The following is a 19543-nucleotide window of genomic DNA, read 5'->3' as shown; positions in this document are numbered from 1 at the left end:
CCCCTCCCCACCTCCCCACCCATACTCTCCTGTCCACCTATCTTCTCCTCTATCCATCTTCAGTCCGCCTCCCCCTCTCTCCCTATTTATTCCAGAACCCTCTCCCCAACGCCCTTTTTTGATGTAGGGTCTAGGTCTGAAACGTCAGCTTTTGTGCTCCTAAGATGCTGCTTGGTCTGCTGTGTTCATCCAGCCCCACACTTTGTTATCGTGTTTTTCAGTTTTTTTTTCACGTTTGACTTAAAATTCTTTTAACAGCCTTCGGCAAAAAGATTAAGATCCTTGTTCTGGAGCCATTTCTCAAATTTGCTAAATACAGCCAAATGTAAAACAGACCAGAGAATATATATATATATATATTAGTTGCTATTATAGCAATTAGTAATAACTTTGAAATTAAACTGACCATTGAAACATTGCATGGTATTAGGCCCATGATCATTTTCAACAGTCAAACAGCCAGAATTCACTTCTTAACAATACCTACGTGATATGGACTGCAGTGGTCAAAGAAAATGATTCACCATTTTGTGAAGGAAATTTAGATAACTTAGATAGACAACAAATACTAGTATTTGTAGTGAAGCTAACATCCTTGAACATTTTTTTAAAAAAGCCTCACTTTCCTTGTTAAATTTGTCTGATATGTTTCTTTCATAAAAAATCCATTACTTGGTTGATTACTTTCACTGTATTGAAGGTGATTAATCAAATTTAAGAAATACTGTTTGCATTAAATGCATTATAATTTTTAACAAAAAAATCTTTGAAGTTCTAGCCATGCTTGTAAGCGTGGGAACATAGGACTTAAGAACTGAAGGAGAGGTAGAATATTTGACCCTTTAAGCCAGCTCTGCTATTCAGTCAGACCATGGCTTATCCGTTGTTGGTTTGAACTCCAGTTCCCTCTGCCCTGTTAACTTGGACTCCCTTGTCTGTCAAAAATCCATCTAACTCAGCCTTAAAAAAAATTAATGATTCAGCCTCCCCTGTTCTCCAGGGAAGAGAATTCTGCAGACTTACATCTTTCTGAAAGAAAATAATTCTCATCATCATCTTTTATGGTGGCTCAGTGGATAGCAATGCAGCCTCTTGGCGCCAGGGGCCTTAGCTTGATTCCACCCTTGGAATTGTCTCTGTGTAGAGTTTGCAAGTTCTCCCTATGTCTGCATGAGGTTCTGCCGAGTGCTCCAGTTTATTCCCACAGTCCAAAGATGTACACGTTAGTTGGATTGACAGCGTAAGTTGCCCATAGTATTGAAGGATGTGTAGGTTAGCCATGGGAAATGCATGGTTACAAGGACACAGTAGGGGAATGGGTCTGATGGAATGCTGTTCAGAGAGTCAGTGTAGGCATGTTGGCTGAATGACCTGTTTCCACACTGTAGGGATTCTAGGAATTCTTCTCAATAGCAGGCCAACTGCACCTCCCACTCGCGAACCATTTCTACTCCCCCTCCCATTCCTTAGATGACATGTCCATCCTGGGCCTCCTGCAGTGCCATAATGATGCCACCCAAAGGTTGCAGGAACAGCAACTCATGTTCCGCTTGGGAACCCTGCAGCCCAATGGTATCAATGTAGACTTCACCAGCTTCAAAATCTCCCCTTCCCCCACTGCATCCCAAAACCAGCCCAGCTCATCCCCACCTGCCTAACCTGTTCCTCCTCTCACCTATCCCCTCCTCCCACCTCAAGCCGCACCTCCATTTCCTACCTACTAACCTCATCCTGCCCCCCCCCCTTGACCTGTCCGTCCTCCCCGGACTGACCTATCTCCTCCCTACCTCCCCACCTACACTCACCTCTACTGGCTCCATCCCCGCCTCTTTAACTTGTCTGTCTCCTCTCCACCTATCTTCTCCTCTATCCATGTTCAGTCCACCTCCTCCTCTCTCCCTATTTATTTCAGAATCATCTTCCCATTCCCCTTTTCTGATGAAGGGTCTAGGCCCGAAACGTCAGCTTTTGTGCTCCTAAGATGCTGCTTGGCCTGCTGTATTCATCCAGCTCCACACTTTGTTATCTCCACTTCTTAAACTGAACAAAAGGAAACATACTCAAATAATCCACTCTATCAAGTCTTCAGGATCTTATATTTTTTAATAAAATCATTTATCATTCGTTTAAACTCCGGCCTTTCCAGGCTTTCTTTATTAGATAAGCACCTTATTCCAAGAATGAATTAAGTCAACCTTCTTTATGCATGCTTTCATCACGTCTCCTTTATTGTCATCAGAAAATGATAATTCCCTTCCAATTGTCAATGCTCACATTCATAAATAGACAAAAAATGTGAAAAGCATTCAGTCTGTTGCAAGATTTGCAGTCATGAATAAAACTAATTGATCTAACACAAGGTACTGTTTTTTTCTAGCTCATAGATTTGACCACTGATGTACAATTGCCTGCTCCAAGTTTTTGCTATGTTCTTGCACCTCTTCCAGGGGAGGGGGAAATAAATGTGCTTCAGAATGAAAATGTCTCTGACCTCTACCGGCCTTCAGCATTGCACGATTTAATGTATATTCTTCAGGTAATTGAATGATCAATGAATATGTCAAATAATTTCAGACTTCAATGTAAGAATTGATTTTGGTCCTGTTTGTGATAATGGTGTTAAGAAAATCTTTGATCTACTTAGTTGTTTCACTCTATTAGCTTATATTATTGCAGAGCTCAGTATAAAAATTCTATCCTTATAAAATTAAATTAATAAAACAGCAGGTATGTCACTGTATGATGAACTAGATGACCTGGATTCAAAGCCAGCTTCTGCCGAAAATTTAGACTGAGCATATATATTATACAACATGTCAATGTGATTCAAGACATAAGGGTCTTAATAATTTAAGGGTGGCTATAAATCTCTTTGTCTACAATCTAGGAATATTTTCTAAATGTCACAGAGGTGGTTTATGTTGCAAGTGTCCTTTAAGTCAAGATAGGTTGCTTGATTACAGGAACATAATGGCATAAAGGAAAGAGAAAGATACAACATGAATATGATAATTGTTTTAAATTTGAGAACAGTTATTTTATCCAGTGTTTTTTTTATTTTCCACATCTGGCATTTGGTATTCTAACAGTTTATTCCTCATGTGTGATAGAACTGGCTTGGATTGAGGATTGGCTGTCTGACAGAAGGCAGAGAGTTGGAGTAAAAGGTTCTTTTTGGGAATGGCAACTGGTTACAAGTGGTGTCCCGCAGGGTTTGGTTTTGGAGCCGCAGCTGTTCACCTTATATATTAATGATCTTGATGAAGGGACTGGGGGCATTCTGGCAAAGTTTGCCGATGATACGAAGATAGGTGGCCAGGCAGGTAGTACTGAGGAGGTGGGGAAGCTGCAGAAAGATTTAGACAGTTTAGGAGAGTGGTCCAGAAAATGGCTGATGAAATTCAATGTGAGCAAATGTGAGGTTTTGCACTTTGGAAAAAAAAATACAGGCATGGACTATTTTCTAAATGGTGAGAAAATTTGTAGAGGAGAAGTACAAAGGGATCTGGGAGTGTTGGTCCAGGATTCTCTAAAAGTTAACTTGCAGGTAGAGTCTGTGATTAAGAAAGCGAATGTAATGTTGCCGTTTATCTCAAGAGGGTTGGAATATAAAAGCAGCGATGTGCTTCTGAGACTTTATAAAGCTCTAGTTAGGCCCCATTTAGAATACTGTGTCCAATTTTGGGCCCCACATCTCAGGAAGGACATAGTAGCCCTGGAGCGTGTCCAGCGGAGATTCACACGAATGATCCCAGGAATAGTAGGTTTAACGTATGATGAACGGCTAAGGCTTCTGGGATTGTACTCATTAGAGTTTAGAATGTTGAGGGGAGATCTAATAGAAACTTACAAGATAATGTATGGCTTAGAAGGGGTGGATGCTGGGAAGTTGTTTCCGTTAGGTGGGAGACTTGGACCCGTGGACACAGCCTTAAAATTAGAGGGGGTAAATTTAAAACTGAAATGAGACAACATTTCTTCAGCCAAAGACTAGTGGGCTTGTGGAATTCATTGCCACAGAGTGCAGTGGAGGCCGGGACATTAGATGCCTTCAAGGCAGAGATCGATAAATTTTTGATCTCAGAAGGAATCAAGGGCTATGGGGAGAGTGCAGGGAAGTGGAGTCGAAATGTCCATCAGCCATGATTTAAATGGCGGAGTGGACTTGATGGGCCGATTGGCCTTACTTCCACTCCTATGTCTTATGGTGTAACATATATTTTTGTATACAAAGTGTTACGACTGGAGTTGTTTTAATTGATCACCTGTGGATCACTCATTTCAACTACCAAGATTATTGCAATTATTGCAATGTTACATTTTGGCCCTTTCAATCAGTGTGTTTTCACCATTGAAGGATTTTGGAACTGACTTTTGGCATTGTATTTTAAAGCAAAATCATTTGTACCTTTTTTATAGTATAGTTAAAGCTATAGACATTAAATGTCTACTTAAATCTATTGAGCTACTTTGGAAGTGTCACAGTTCACATTTTATTATAAACTGGCACAGTGATGATCTATCATCCCTCACAAACATTTACCCAGGATAGCTAAGTGGAGTAATTTGATGTCATAATCCAGGTGGGCAACAAATATTTATAAGCATACTGAGGAGGATGATTTCATTCATGTGTGCCCTCTACACTATCTGTGGAGAGTTTACACCTGTGCAAAAGAGTAGTAACTTCGTTTGACAGATTGTTGGCAGATTCCTGCCTGGGAAAATAGAGAGATGTTGCCTTTTTGACTTCATTGAGATTTGGAAGAAGAGCTACAAGACACAATCTTGGGCCTTCAGCTGGAAGCTAAAAACTTGAGAGTTTAACTTTTCAAAAAAAAATTACCTACAGAACAGAAAGTGCAAAAAGCAATCAGTCAATCCACCCTTCTCCCTCCCTAATAACAAAGTGTAGAGCTGGATGAACACAGCAGGCCAAGCAGCATCTTAGGAGCACAAAAGCTGATGTTTCAGGCCTAACCCTTCATCCCAAATTTTCTGATGAAAGGTCTAGGCCCGAAATGTCAGCTTTTGTGCTCCTAAGATGCTGCTTGGCCTGCTGTGTTCATCCAGCCCCACACTTTGTTATCTCGGATTCTCCAGCATCTGCAGTTCCCATTATCTCTGATACTCCCTCCCTAACCCCATGTTGTAGTGACATTAATGTGGAAAGCTGCAAGCACTGTGCAGGTATTTCCTATTGATGCTGTCTACCTCCAGACAATCTACACAGTCTGTGTAATACCGCTTTGAAACAATATCCAGTTCTAATTAAAATAGGGTACTTTTATTATATGTGTGAGTTTAACTAGTTGCGCTATAAACAGTTGGGCACAGTTGAAATCATTTATAAATGTATCCTTCATGATTTTAGGATTTTACGAAGTACTTTACAGTAATTAAGTACTTTTTAAATGCAGTACTGTTATAATTTGGAAACATAACAAACAGGAGCACATTCAACTTGCGCTGCATTTCAGTATAATCATGACCAAGCTTAATTTTCATTTCCAGCTTCCTGCCTGTCTTATATGTCCTGATTCTTTGAGAAACCAAATCTGTATCTATTCCACCCTTAAATGTATTTAACAATGAAACATTCCCAATCATTTCGGATAGGCAATTCTGAAGATTCACAGCTTTTTGAATGGAGTACTTTCTCCTCATAGTCCTAAATGATGATCCTCTTATCCTGAGACTGTTCTTATGTTTTAAACTCTCAGACCAACAGAAACAATGACTCAGCATCTACTTTACGTCATGAATGTTTGGTCAGAAGTCACACTTCACCTGGGCAACGCTGTGAAAGCTTGTGATTTCAAATAAACCTGTTGGACTATAACCTGGTATCCTGAGATTTAGGACTTTGTCCACCCTCGTCCAACCCCAGCACCTCCACATCATGAATATTTAGTACATGATTCAGATGTTTTACAATATCATTTTTTGGTTTTAGGAATCAAAGTTTTAACTGTAGAAAATTTGGATTTTAGGTGTAGAGAGTGATAAAAAGATACCATGAAGTAATTGCAATTCTAATAAATTTGGAGTTGTCACATTTTAAAAAGTTGGGCCCCTCATGAATTAAGAGGTTACCAAAAAAGAAATAGCATTAAAAGCAAGCGGGCTTACCTAGTTACAGAGCCAAATGATATTCACAGTTATTCCAGTGAAGTATAGATTATTCATGTGGTTTACCAGAATTAAGGAAATCTTTGGAATTCAAAGATAATTTGCATATCTATGTGTCACATTTCCATGGGGATAATTGGAACTTTGTGAGATTCTTTCTTAGGGCTTAGACAACACATAAGACTGGTTGATTAGTTGCAGTCTTACTCGCTGAGCCAGTGTGTTTGATTGCAGATGTTTCATCACCCTGCTAGGTAACATCATCAGTGCACCCCTGGTGAAGCGTTGGTGTTCCGTCCTGCTTGTTATTTATATGCCTTGGTTTGCTGGGGTGGTTGGTATTTCTTCTGGTCTTGTTCTTCAGTGGTCAGTGTGTTTGTTAATGGAGTTCCAGTTGGAATGCCAGGTCTCCAGGAATTCCCTGACATGTCTCTGGCTTGTGTTTTTACGGATGTGTTGTCCCAGTTGACAAATCTTCTTAAAAACTTTAAACTGGTTGATTATTTTTATATAAAATCAATTAATAGACTGTGACAACTCCAAATGCCATGTGGTTTATAACTGCTTTGAAGTCGAACGATAAAGCCACAGTTACACCTGAAATAAAATGGGTGCTAGGTCTATCATCCATGTCACAAACTGGAAGATAAAATGAAATTGGAAAGGAGAGAAATGATTGGCAGTCGCAAGCTAATGGAAGAAATCTCCAGTAATTATCTTTAAAAGGCAGTTAAAAATGTTGTTGGCGTACTGAATGTACTTAGTTTGGTTGTAGTTTGAAATCAAAGCAATGGTCTAGTGGAAACCAGGAATGTTTTCCAATGTTTTAAGCAAGTTGGTAGAGTTACAAAGTGATCCCTGATTGAGGTGTGCAACCTAGACCCACGAAGCTGGTAAAGAAGTTAGGGGATCATTTATCAAAGACCATCATGAAATCTTGTACCTTGATGATTAACTGGAACACTGAAGAGAAATCAGAGTGAATTCCAGAAAGTGGTGCTTAGGTTGTTTACAGGAAAAGTAAATGAAAACTAAAGATTTTATGCAATAAGTGAACCCTTGTGGAATTAGAAAAGTATGAATAAGATTATAATGTATGTCTTTATCAATCACAACATTAAGATATGGTGCTTACATTGCCTAATTTTTTTTTCTTAAAATACTTGAAGAAAAAGACTGGGTAGATAAAAGTAAACTATTTCCACTGGTAGGATTTCCAGAACTAGGAATATAGTTTGGCCCAGAACATCCAATTGAGATGTTAGGAAGCAGTTCTACACACAAAGGTTGGTAAATGTTTCGAACTTTTTTCCACAAATGGCAGTGGAAATTGGATCAGTTGTTAATCTGAAAAGGATTTTTTTTTGTTAGGTAAGGGTATTAAGGGACATGGACCAAAAGCAGGGCTATGGGCCAAAGGCAGGTATGAGAAGTTAGGTCATCAATCGGCCATGATTTAGTTAAATGATGGAATAGGCTTAAGGAGCTGAATGGCCTACTCCTGCTCCTATGTTCCTATAATCCACCCCTCAGTTTCTGCCTTTGTGTTTCATCCTACACCCAGAGAAATGAGACATTTGCCCTTCCTTGGCCTCCTTACTGCATGGCAGCCATTTTTCCGCTGAATAGACCCTTTTGTCCTAAATGGTGACGTTCATTGGAAGAAGGCAGCTCATTGCCACCTTGTCAGGTGCAACATGGGACAGGCAGTAAATGCTGGCCACGAGTGAAGAAAATGTATTATAGTGTAATTGTATTGGCAAACTGCTGAGAGTTTCTTTTTTGAAGATTAACAATCCCTAACAGGATTGTAATGCCTGTCAACACAATCAGAATCTTTTGTGTTTCAATGAGATTGTCCTTCATTCTCCTAAATTCCAGGGCTAGTGTACTTAGCCCAATGTTATAGGACAACTTCCTCAGTCCAGAGAACAATTCAGTGAAGCTTTGCTGTATCACCTCCAATTACATATGGAGACCAAAGCTGGACACAGTAATATGTGGCCTCACCAAAGCTATGTATAATTGTAACAAGACATTTTTATTTCTGTGCTCGAATCTTCTTGCAAAGGCCTCTTTGCCATCCTTATTATTTGCTGTACTGACTTTCTGTGTTAATTGCAGGAGCACTGGCAAATCTCTGTGAATCAACATTTTAAAAAATCTTTTTTAAAAATCCTGATTTTCTTTAATTCTGACAACTAAAGTGAATACCTTACATTTATCCCCAGTATACTGAAGTTATCTTTTTGCCCTTCTGGATAACCTATCTATATCACTTTGCAGTTTGTCTGTGTCCTCCCCACAAGTTACTTTTCCAGTTGACTTTGTATCATAGCAGACTTGGATATATTGGTCTCTGTCACTTCATCTTAAGAGCGGAATCCCATATGTAATTTTAATTTTAAAGACCTGACATATGAAAATTTTCTGTACTTATGAATGAATGTCTCCTTTATATTCACCTGAATTATAGTTCGACTTGCATTCAAATCCACATGCAAACAGGTTCAAGAACAGAGCCCATTCCAAACCCAGGGACTACCTGTTACCTATAAAATGCTAAGCTCACAAAACTGTTAGACATTGGAACAGAAATAGTCTCTTCAGCCCATCAAGTAAGTTCCATCATTCAGAGAGATCCTGGTTGCTCTAATAATCCTTAAATCCACTTTCTTGCCTTATTTCCAGAATCCTTGATCCTTACTGACTAAAAATCTGTGTATGTCGGACTTGAATATACATAGTGACCCAGCCTCAATGCCTTCTGTGACAGAGAACTCTACAAACTTACTACTTTCCGAGAAAATAATATTCCACCCCATCTCTGTCTCACATGGGCAAACACTTACTGTAAGATTATGCCGTCTGGTCTTAGACCCTCCCACAAAGGGAAGCAACCTGGCCACATCTACCTTATCAAGTACCATAAGAATCCTGCTGGAAAAGCTCAGCAGATCCAGCAGTTTGTACAAACTGATGTTTTTCTAAATACCGTCAGTTCTGAGGAAGGGTTATTTGACCTGAAACGTTAAACTCTGATTTCTCTCCATGTATGCTGCCAGACCTGCTGAGCTTTTCCAGCAATCTATGTTTTTGTTTCTGATTTACAGCATTTGCTGCTCTTTTGATTTATTTTTCCCAAAAGAATCTTGTATGTTTGAATAAGATCACCTCTCATTCTTCAAAACTCTGGTGAGTACATGTCTAACTGACTCAAATTCTGCCCAAGCACAGTCTCTCATACCCAGAATCAAACTAGTGAACCTAGTCTGGATTATCTCCAATCCCAGTATAACTTTTCTTAGAGAAGGGAATCAAAATAGTTTACAATATTCCAAATACTATGTGATTAGTGCCTTGTATAGTTTTCCTCCCTTTTTTAAACTATATTCTCATTGAAATGAAGGCAAATAGACTGTTGGCTTTTCCTATTACCTGCTAACTTTTAGTGATTCATGGGTGAGGACCCCCAAATTTCATTTTTCTGAAGCTTTCTGCATTTTGCCCCATTTAAATAGTATTCTATTCTTCTGTTCTATTCTTCTTGACTAAGTGTGTAATCTCACATTTTCCTATCATAGTTTTTGCCACTGACTTAATCTGTCTGTTTGAGTGGACAAAAACATAGCAGTCAATTTTCAGGTCCGAGTACTGACCTTGCAGCTCTCTATTTGTCATAACCTGCCGACTTGAAAGTGCCTTTTATGCCTATGCTTGACCTCCTGTCTGACAACCTATCCAATTCTCAGGTTAATCTGTTACCAATCTCAGTGAATCCATACCTTGCATGTTAACTTTTATATGTCATCCTATCCGATGCCTTTTGGAAATCCATATTTTTCTTTTCTCTTTCTACCCCAATCATCTTCAAAATGCAACAACACATTTGTCAGACAAATCTTCCTTTTTGTAAAGTCAGCTTGTTCTTTTCCAATTTTTAAAAATGCTTCTCTAAGTGCATTGTTATGGTTTTCTTAGTAGTACATACCAACATTTTCCCAACAACTGATGTTTGATAACTGGCTGGTAATTCTCTACTATCTATCTCCCTTTTTTCCCGCAAGGTGGCAAACATTTCAGAGCATTTAAAAAAAAATCTGTAGCTGAGTAAGGTCGACCTGAACTTTTTAGTATCCGTTGTCAAATGTATTTAATATATAGGATTCAAGAAAAGCTGTGTTCCGTTGATTGAAAATGGTGAAGGTAAGCATTACACAATTGCCATAACTTAAAATAATCCTTTGGCCCACATTAAACTTTATGGTTTTTAAGAAGCAGAATGTTTGATGTACAAGCTATTGGTATTATGTACATCCAGGTAATTTGAATGACTAATTCCTTATCATGCAGCAAATATCAATGCTTATCTAAGGCAGTATAAAATTTTACTTTAATTTTGCCATCTTTTTCTACTCAATTTCAGCATGTTCCTCAAAGAAATCGATGTAGTTTCAATGCAGAAGTTATTTACACCAGGTTCCAGGTATAAGCATGCATTTTAATGACATACTTCTAGAAATGCCAATGTACAATGAATATTTTTATGTTTGTAGAGCTGTTGATTAATTACATTTAAATGAGGATATGGGCATATGTTGGATAAATGTTAACTGTTCATTGTCAATCTAATTCTGCAAAGTTCCAGTGGCTGTTGTAGTATCAGAGATGCAAAGATGGAACTGAGCCCTAAAATTGTGAGCTGAAATCTGCACTACTGATCTTGCAATGTGGAAAAATCACTGAGAGACAAGCAGAAGGAATTTGGACTGGGGATGCTCTTGAAATGATATCCTAAGTTGCATGAAATGATCCTTAACAAGTGAAGCTTTCATTTATGTTTTTGAAAAGACTGCAGGTAATTAGAGTTTACCTTTTGTTAGGCCTCCTTCATGGCGTATTCAGTTCAATAGTGCCTTGTGGTCAAAAACAGCAGCTCTGACCATTCCTCTGGTATTCAGCTCCTAGTTCCACAAATGAAGCAAGACTGTGATAGGATGTGGAACCAAATGACAGAATCAGCACTGACTGTTGGTGAATTGATGATTCCTTTCATCACTTAATTGATTGAATGGAAATTTAAGAATAGCAATTTGCTTGGTTAAATTTACTTTTAGGTTTTTTTAATTTGAGCAATTTTCAATATTATCTTATACCTGTTTTTGCCATAGTTGCATTTGAACAGCTTGGTAGTTAGTTCTGATGTTTTTGGCAGCTAGTATTTCACACGTAGCCTTTGCTAGCATGTAGAAAGTTTGAATAATATGTTTTTAAGAACATGCGAATATCGAATTTAGGAACAACAGCAGGCCATTTGGCCCTTCAAGCCTGAGCTGTGATTTGATAGGATCATGACTGATCTGATCAACTTTCTTTTCCTATGTGCATAGCACATGCTAGGTGCGAAAAAAGGGGATTATTACAATAATCATGGGGGACTTCAATATGCAGGCAGACTGGGAATCATGTTGATATCAGATCTCAAGAAAAGGAATTTGTGGAATGTCTCCAAGGTGGTTTTTCTGGAGCAGCTTGCAGTATAGCCCACTAAAGGAACACACAGTTTTGGATTTGGTGACGTGTAATGAGGCAGACTTGATTAGCGAGTTTAAGGTGAATGGCCACTTTGGTGACAGTAACCATAACATGACAGAATTCATCCTGCTGCTTGAGAGGGAGGAGCAGGAATCAGATGTTACAGTTTTACAATTGAGTAAAGGCAACTGCAAAGAAATGAGGAAGGTTGATTGGAAGGGGGCCTAGCAAGGGAGATGGTAAAGCAGCAATGGCAGGAGTTTCTGGGGGCAATGCGGGAGGCACAGCAGAAATTCATCCCAAGGAAGAAGAAACATTAAAGAGAGGTCGAGGCAACGATGACTGACAAGGAGAAGTCAGGGACAGTATAAAAACAAAAGAAAAAGCATGCGTGGTGAACAAGTAAGTTAGAAAAAGGAGAGCTGTGGACATGATCTTTTTGGACTTCCGGAAGGCCTTTGACAATGGGACACACAGGAGATTGCTAAATAAGGTAAGAGCCCATGGCGTTAGGGGCAAGAACTGGCATGGATTGAAGACTGGATGAGAAGCAGAAGGCAGAAGCAGTAAGGATGAAAATGTCTTTTCGGGATGGCTGCCAACGACCAGTGGGGTTCCATAGAGGAGCATGTTGGGTCCATAACTATTTACGTTGTACACTAATGATCTGGATGATGGAACTGTGGGCATTGCTGCTAAGTTTGCAGATGACACAAGGACAGTTGGAGGAATGGGCAGTGTTGAGGAAGCAGGAAGACTGCAGAATGTCTTGGACAAGCTAACAGAATGAACAAAGAAGTAGCAGATAGAATATAATGAGGGAAACTGTGAGGTTATGCATTTTGATAGGAAGAATAGAGGCATAGACTATTTGCTAAACAGGGAAAGGCTTCAGAAATCTGAAGCAGCAATGGACTTGAATTATCTTAAAGTTAACATGTAGGTTCAATTGGCATCGGGAAGGTAAATGCAATATCAGCAATCATTTTGAGAAAGCGAGCGTACAAGAACATAAATGTACTACTGGGGCTGCATAACGATCCGGACATACCGCATTTGGAATATTGAGAGTAGTTCTGGGCCTCAAATCTAACGAAGGATGTGCTGGCATTTGAGGGGGTCCAGAGGAGGTTTACAAGGATGATCCTGAGGATGAAGGACTTGTCATGTGACGAACAGTTGAGGACTCTGGGTCAGTACTGCATAGTGTTTAGAAGAATATGGAGAGATCTGATTGAAACTTACAGAATACTGAGAGGTCCGCATAGAGTGGAGGTGGAGAAAATGTTGCCATTAGAAGGAAAGAGTGGGACTGGAGGACAAAGCATTACGGCGAAGGGATGGTTCTTTAGAATGGAGATGAGACGGAATTTCTTCAGCCAGGGGGTGATTAATTTATGGAACTCCATTGTATATTTCCTAATTTATTTTCTTCCCAAGTCTTGACTACTGCATGGAAGCCTGCACATAACTGACATCAGGGCCTTTTAAACTTTGTCTTTCTTCAACTCTACCCACACCAATTCTATTCCTGCTAATTTTATGTCATTTCTTACAATTGATTTAAGTTAATTTCTTACTAATAAGGCAACCCAGCCACTTCTGTCTCTTTGTCTGTCATTTCAATAAGACGCATATCCTAAGATGTTTATTTCCAGCCCTGAACCCCTTGCAGCCACATCCCTGTGATACCCACAACATAGTATCTGCTAATTTCAGTCTATGCTACAAGCTCATTTGTTTTGTTCTGCATATTGCGTGCATTTAAGTATGACATCCTAGGTCCTGCATTAACTGATTCCCTTCTCATAGTTGCCCCTTCATCTTCTGTGCCTGTCCCATTAGAACAGCTACCTCCTTTCCCAATACTGGTGCTGATGTCTCATGGATTCAAGCTGTTTCTCCCTCACCAATCTTGAAGCCACACATTTATGTCTTTAATCCTTTTGACTCTGTGCCAAATTGCTCCTGTCTAAGGTAACAGTCTGGAGATTATTATCTTTTCAGTTCTGCTTTCTAATTTAACCCATCACTGCTCATCTTCCAGCAGCAGAACCTCTTTCTCCTTTTTACCTACATCATTGGTATCTAATTGACCACAATAACTGGATCTTTTCCCTTGGATTCAAAGTTCGTCTGCAGCTGAGATGAGACATCTCTAACCCTGGCATCCGGCGGGTAACACAGCCTTTATGACTCTTGATCTTGGCCACAGACAACATTGGCTATACTCCTGGCTATGCTGCCCCTGTTTATGACTACATTTCTCCTTTCTTCCCCCTCTTGAATGGCTTCCTGTACTATACTGCTTTGGTCAGTTTGCCTACTCTCCCTGCCACCTCCACTCTCATCCACACAGGGAAAAAGAATCTCAATCCTATTAGACAAGCTGAAGGGCTAAAGCTTCTTCAGCACTATCTCCTGAAGCCTTTTACCTTTCTCATTCATAGTCACAGTCTGTCCCTGACTGCTGATTGAATTTGTGGAATTTAATCTAAGGGATGTGACGGCCTCCTGAAACACAGTGTCCAGGTAACTCTCCCCCTCCCTGATGTGTCACAGTGTTCAAAGCTCAAACCTCAGTTCATCAACTCTGAGCCAGAGTTCATCAAACCACAAACACTTGCTACAGATGTGGTCATTATGAACCACAATGGGGTCTGTCAGCTCCCACATCATGCAGTTACAACACATCACCTGGCCCAACATCTCTATTTTGATTACTTAGATCTAATTTAACTTCTTAAAAAAAGCATACCACTCTTTTAGGTTTTAGCCAGTCTGAAAGTAACCTTGAAATGATAGTCAAATTAATAGCTGTCATCAAGCAATGAACTTACAACGTGTGATGTCACTCTTTTGTGCTAGGCCCTAGACTTTACAGACTATGAAACAAAAAAAGCAAGCAAAAAGAACCTCTTCCCCCCACACCGAATTCCCACACTGCCTCTAGACTCCCCAGGTCACGCATGCACTCGGGCTGTGTCTCACACTGGATGTAATCTCTTCTTCCTGACTGTGTGAAGAAGTACCCTTTGACTCCCTTGTCTATCAGGAATCTATCGAACTTGGCCTTAATAATATCAAATAATCTCCGTGCACTGGTTTATGGGAAAGAGAATTCCAGAGACTAACAAACCTCTGAGAAAAAAAATCCTTTTAATCTCCATCTTAAATGGGAATGCCCTTATCTTTTACATAGTGGCCATTGTTTCTAGTCTCTCACAAAGGAAAACATCCTCTCAGCAATCACTTCAACTCCCTTCAAGATATTGTATGATTCATTAAGATCCCTCCTCATTTTCCTAAAATCCAATAGATAGAGGCATAACCTAGTCCAGTATTTCCTCATAAGGTCACCCTTCAGTGAAGCTTCTCTGAACTTCTTCTAATTTTATTTCATGAATTTTTTTCAGGTAAGGGGACCATATCTGTACATAATGCCCTAAGTGTGATCTTGCCAACTCTCCACAGAATTGTAGCAAAACTTTGCTTCTTATGTTCCATTCCCCTTGCAATAAATGACAGTAGGTAATTGTAATCACTTGCTGTACATGCATGCTGTGATCATGTCAGAATACCCACATCAGTCTGTACTGCCAGGCTTTACATCTTTCTCCATGTAAATATCATACTGTTTTTCAATCCTACTTGCCAAAGTGGAAAGATTCACATTTAACCCACCAATTTTTCCTATTTAACTTATCTAATTCAACTAACCTATCTAAGTTCCTATGTAAACCTTGTTACACTTTATTTCCTACCTACATTTGTATCATCCAAAAATCTAGTAAATTTATATTTGGTTTGTGCATCCAAGTCATTTATGCAGATTATAGATAGTTGAGTCACCAACTTGCAGCTCTCACTGATTACAGCCTGTCAAACCTGGAAGTGATCGTTAATGCCTGCTCTCTACTTCTTCATAACCAACCAATTCTTTAATATATTATCCTTTACACTTTGAGTTCTTACTTTGCACAGTAGCCTTTGTTGTGCCACTTTTCCAAACCCTTTTGGAAATCTCAAGTATGCCACACCTACAGATTCCACTTAACTTGTTACTTGCTCAAAAAACACTAATCAATTATTAACACAAGATTACCCTTTCACAAAGCCAGGCTGACTCCAAGTGCCCAGCTACAGCCTCCATAATAATACATGATACTTTCCCTAAGACAGAAAAGGTGTTTGGTGAACAGGCCTGTAATTGCCTGTTTTCTGTTTCCTTTCATTCCCGAATAGAGGAGTTGTACATGCTATTTTCCAATCTGAAGGGATCTTTTCTGTATTCAAGGGAATTAATAAAAATTAAAACATACATCTACTATCCCTGCAGCCACTTCTTTTAGGACTCTAGATGCTAGTCTTTAATTCTAATGGTTTTCTCAGTAATCTTTCCCTTGTGATTATAATTCTATATGTTCTTCCCTCCCTTTCACCTTTTATATTCATGTTTTTCTATGATGTTCCTTGTGTTTTCTGCGGTAGGCAGGATAGCTATTCCATGTTTCTGTCATTTTCTTTTTTCCCGTTATTAATTCCACTGTCTTTCTAGAAGACCCACCTTTGCTTTAGTTACCACTTGCCTTGCTAAATATTTGTAGAAACTCTTGGAATTTTTTAATATTTCTATTGAACTTACTTTCATACTCTAATTTCCACCTCCTTTTTTTTGTAGTCATTCTTTGTGCAGAATTGATAAACCAGAAACCTTCGATGTACCACTAATCCCCACAATTTGTATACTTTTCCTTTAGGGTGGCATGGTGACTCAGTGGTTAGCATTGCTGCCTCACAGCGCCAGTTTGATTTCAGCCTCGGGCGACTGTCTAGTGTGGAATTTAAAAATTCTACCCTTGTCAGCGTGGGTTTCCTTTGGGTGCTCCATTTTCCTGTCAGATTCTGGTTAGGTGGATTGGCCATTCTAAATTGCCCATAGTGGCCAGGGATGTGCATTCAGGTGGAATAGACATGGGAAATGTGGGTATAGAGTATAGATATAGGGTAAAGGGATGGGTCTGGGTGGGACGCTGTTTGGATGGTCAGTGTGGATCGGATGGGTTGAATGGCCTGCTTCGACACTGTGGGGATTCTACCCATCCATATCCCTGTACTTCCCGTCTATTCATGTTCCTATCAAGATGCCTCGTAAGTGTTGCTGTTGTATATGATTCTACCACCTCTTCTGTCAGCGTTATCCAGGCACTTACCAACCTCTGGGCAAAAAACCTGCCTCTGCCATCTCCTTTGAACTTTCCTCCCTTTTAAACCTTAAACCTATGTCCCTTAGTAATTGATGTCTCTACCCCAACTCTCATTATCCATTCTATCCATGCCTGTCATAATTTTGTAAACTTTGAACAGGTGGCCTGTTCACATCCAACGTTCAAGCAAAAACAAATCAAGTTTGTCCAATCTTTCCTCATAGCTAATACACTACAACATCCTGGTAAATCTTTTCTGTGCCCGCTCCAAAATCTTCACATCCTTCTGGTAGTGTGGCCACCAGAACTGTACTCAGTATTCCAAATGTGACCTAATTTCTTTAACCTGCCTAATTAGCCACGAATGGTGCATTTGTCTCCTGGAGTCTATCTTTCTTACTGGAATGTATCTTTGCTAAATGCAGGTATTTCTCCTATAAAGTGTGTTTTATTAACACAAATTGGCTGTAACGTGATTGATGAATAGTGGACACTGTTTGCATAATGCAAACTTTCTACTGTACAGTATAGTGATTTCCCTATAATGTGATTTTTTAATGGCGATTTTCAATAGCACGAGATCGCACAAGAATGCAACTATTATGTTATAGGAGAAGTACCTGTATGAAAAAATTCTTCAAATGTCTGTTGCAACATTTTGAATGACATACAGTCGGTTCTGCATTTTAGAAAATCACACTATAGAAATAATGGGGCCTGTGGGAAAAGTGGGGTTGGGGCAGACCACCAAAGAAAATCACTTAGAAACCTAGCACAACTAATAGCACAATTTGAATAAATGTTTAATTCATATCCAATAATGAAATAAAAGTAAATTTAACACTTTACCTTGAAAAAATGCCAAGGTGACTTGATGGGGGGAGGGGGTTGTATTGTACCTCTCATAGAAAACACTTCATGACAAAGCCTGCGAAATGATCACATGATGCTGGCACAGAGACTGGGTGCTAACATTGTACATATTCATGACAAATACTGTGAAATGGTTCATGTGATGTCGGCTCATACTCTGCTGTGCGCCGATGGAATCGCATTATTGTAAACACAGGTTCATGTTTTAGAAATAGTGTTACAACCAATTCACGTTGACAGTAAATGTGTTATAGCAGAACCAACTGTACCTCTTAACCTATTTTCCCGGCTCACTTTAATCAACTCCCTTGTCAATGCCTTTATTAGTTGTATATATTCATGCAAAAATGGGTTACAGTGACTAAATTCTTAGTAAAAGTGTAATGTATTGACTTACACACAAGTAACACTTTTGGAAAGGTTGATATTTTACCTCTTCCATCTCCTTGCTATTTCAGCTGCCACAAACCTCATCCTTAAATTAGCCGAAATGGAACCAAAAGTATTTTTGTTCTTAACATTTTTATTTATGAATAAAAACTAACCTCCGTGTAAATGTTCATCAGATTTTGTACTCTAAGTTCATTAAATTTATTACATGCATCAAAAACAAATTCTCAATCTATAAATACATAGATTTTATTCAGTTGTTTTTCACTTCTACTTAGCAATAATTGATAAAAATCACCCCCATTTTGAGAACTATGTAACTCGCCTCAGTCTACTTGTTGAAAGGAACTGTCACATGGATCATCAACATCATCATCTCAACACTGGCAATATCGTCACAGAGATAATCCTCTTCTGTGCCATTAAGTGCACTGAACAATTCGCATTTCTTGAGTGATTTGATAACTCTCTATTCTAATTTTATCTCAGACCTATACAACCCACATACAGGATTGCTAGCAGCAACACTCATAAGCTGCTTTCCTGAGTGAATGTTGTCTTACCTCCAATCTTCCAGTCATTCCATATTTTTCTCCTGCTATCCTTGATAAAACTTGTTTAAAGAGGCATTCATTGTTTGAACAAGTAAATCAAACAAATAGAAATAATTGAGTATCACTCTTCTGCGATTTAATTTCAGCAACATCTTTTGATATGAATATGTTCTTGATTTGAAGACGTTCACCATATGTAGTGCAGTTTGGAAACTCCAGACTTTTCTCAGCCATATTTTCAAACCACCTTGACCCATAATTTCTTCATAGTGAATGTGGATGACTACTCGTTTTGGGAATTACTGTTTTCCTCTTTAATATCATTGTTAGTTTAGGCTTTGTCCTATTGGGTGTATACAACAGCATAACTGTGAGTTTACTCTTTTCAAAGCCGCAAGTCTTCACTAATGATATATTCTATCCAACTTTGCTCACTGTTTGTAAAACAGTCACCCAGAACAAAGACCTATCTTATTTGCTGTGAACCTCAGGCACTTCAACATTGACATTGCTGCCTTGCAGGAGATTCAAAGAGCAGGTAAAGGGCAGCTGAGGGAAGAATGTGATGGCTACACCTTCTGGAGAGGAAATCCTGAGAATCTACCCAGAACACATGGAATTAGATTTACTGTCAAGAATAAACTTGTCAGCTGACTCTATGAGCTGCCTGTTAGCATTCATGATTACCTCATAACTCTCTGTCCTCGACTTCCCAAGAACTAGAAGGCAACAGTTGTGAGTGCCTATGCTCCAACCGTTGATGCCATACATGAGTTCAAGGAATATTTCTACTTAACCCTGGATACCATACTCACCGAAAGCGCTAGATAAGATTATCATCCTTAGGGACTT

General features: G+C 39.2%; 1 protein-coding gene across 6 annotated transcripts in view; it reads left to right on the top strand.

The window, feature by feature from the left end:
* Window positions 1-19543, top strand: part of spidr (scaffold protein involved in DNA repair) — a 252990-nt gene that overhangs the window by 201856 nt on the left and 31591 nt on the right. For 5 of the 6 annotated variants that reach the window (XM_048529190.2, XM_048529192.2, XM_048529196.2 and 2 more), the window contains 2 exons: window positions 2378-2536; window positions 10559-10618. In XM_048529190.2, coding sequence (XP_048385147.1) covers window positions 2378-2536; window positions 10559-10618 — 219 coding nt within the window. The remainder of the gene's footprint in view (window positions 1-2377; window positions 2537-10558; window positions 10619-19543) is intronic. The other variant, XM_048529193.2, reaches the window with a different exon arrangement.

Source organism: Stegostoma tigrinum, chromosome 5 (assembly GCF_030684315.1).
Source record: "Stegostoma tigrinum isolate sSteTig4 chromosome 5, sSteTig4.hap1, whole genome shotgun sequence".
NCBI lineage: Eukaryota > Metazoa > Chordata > Chondrichthyes > Orectolobiformes > Stegostomatidae > Stegostoma > Stegostoma tigrinum.
The sequence above is the reverse complement of the archived record's forward strand: the minus strand, read 5'-3'. Positions and strand labels throughout refer to the sequence as shown.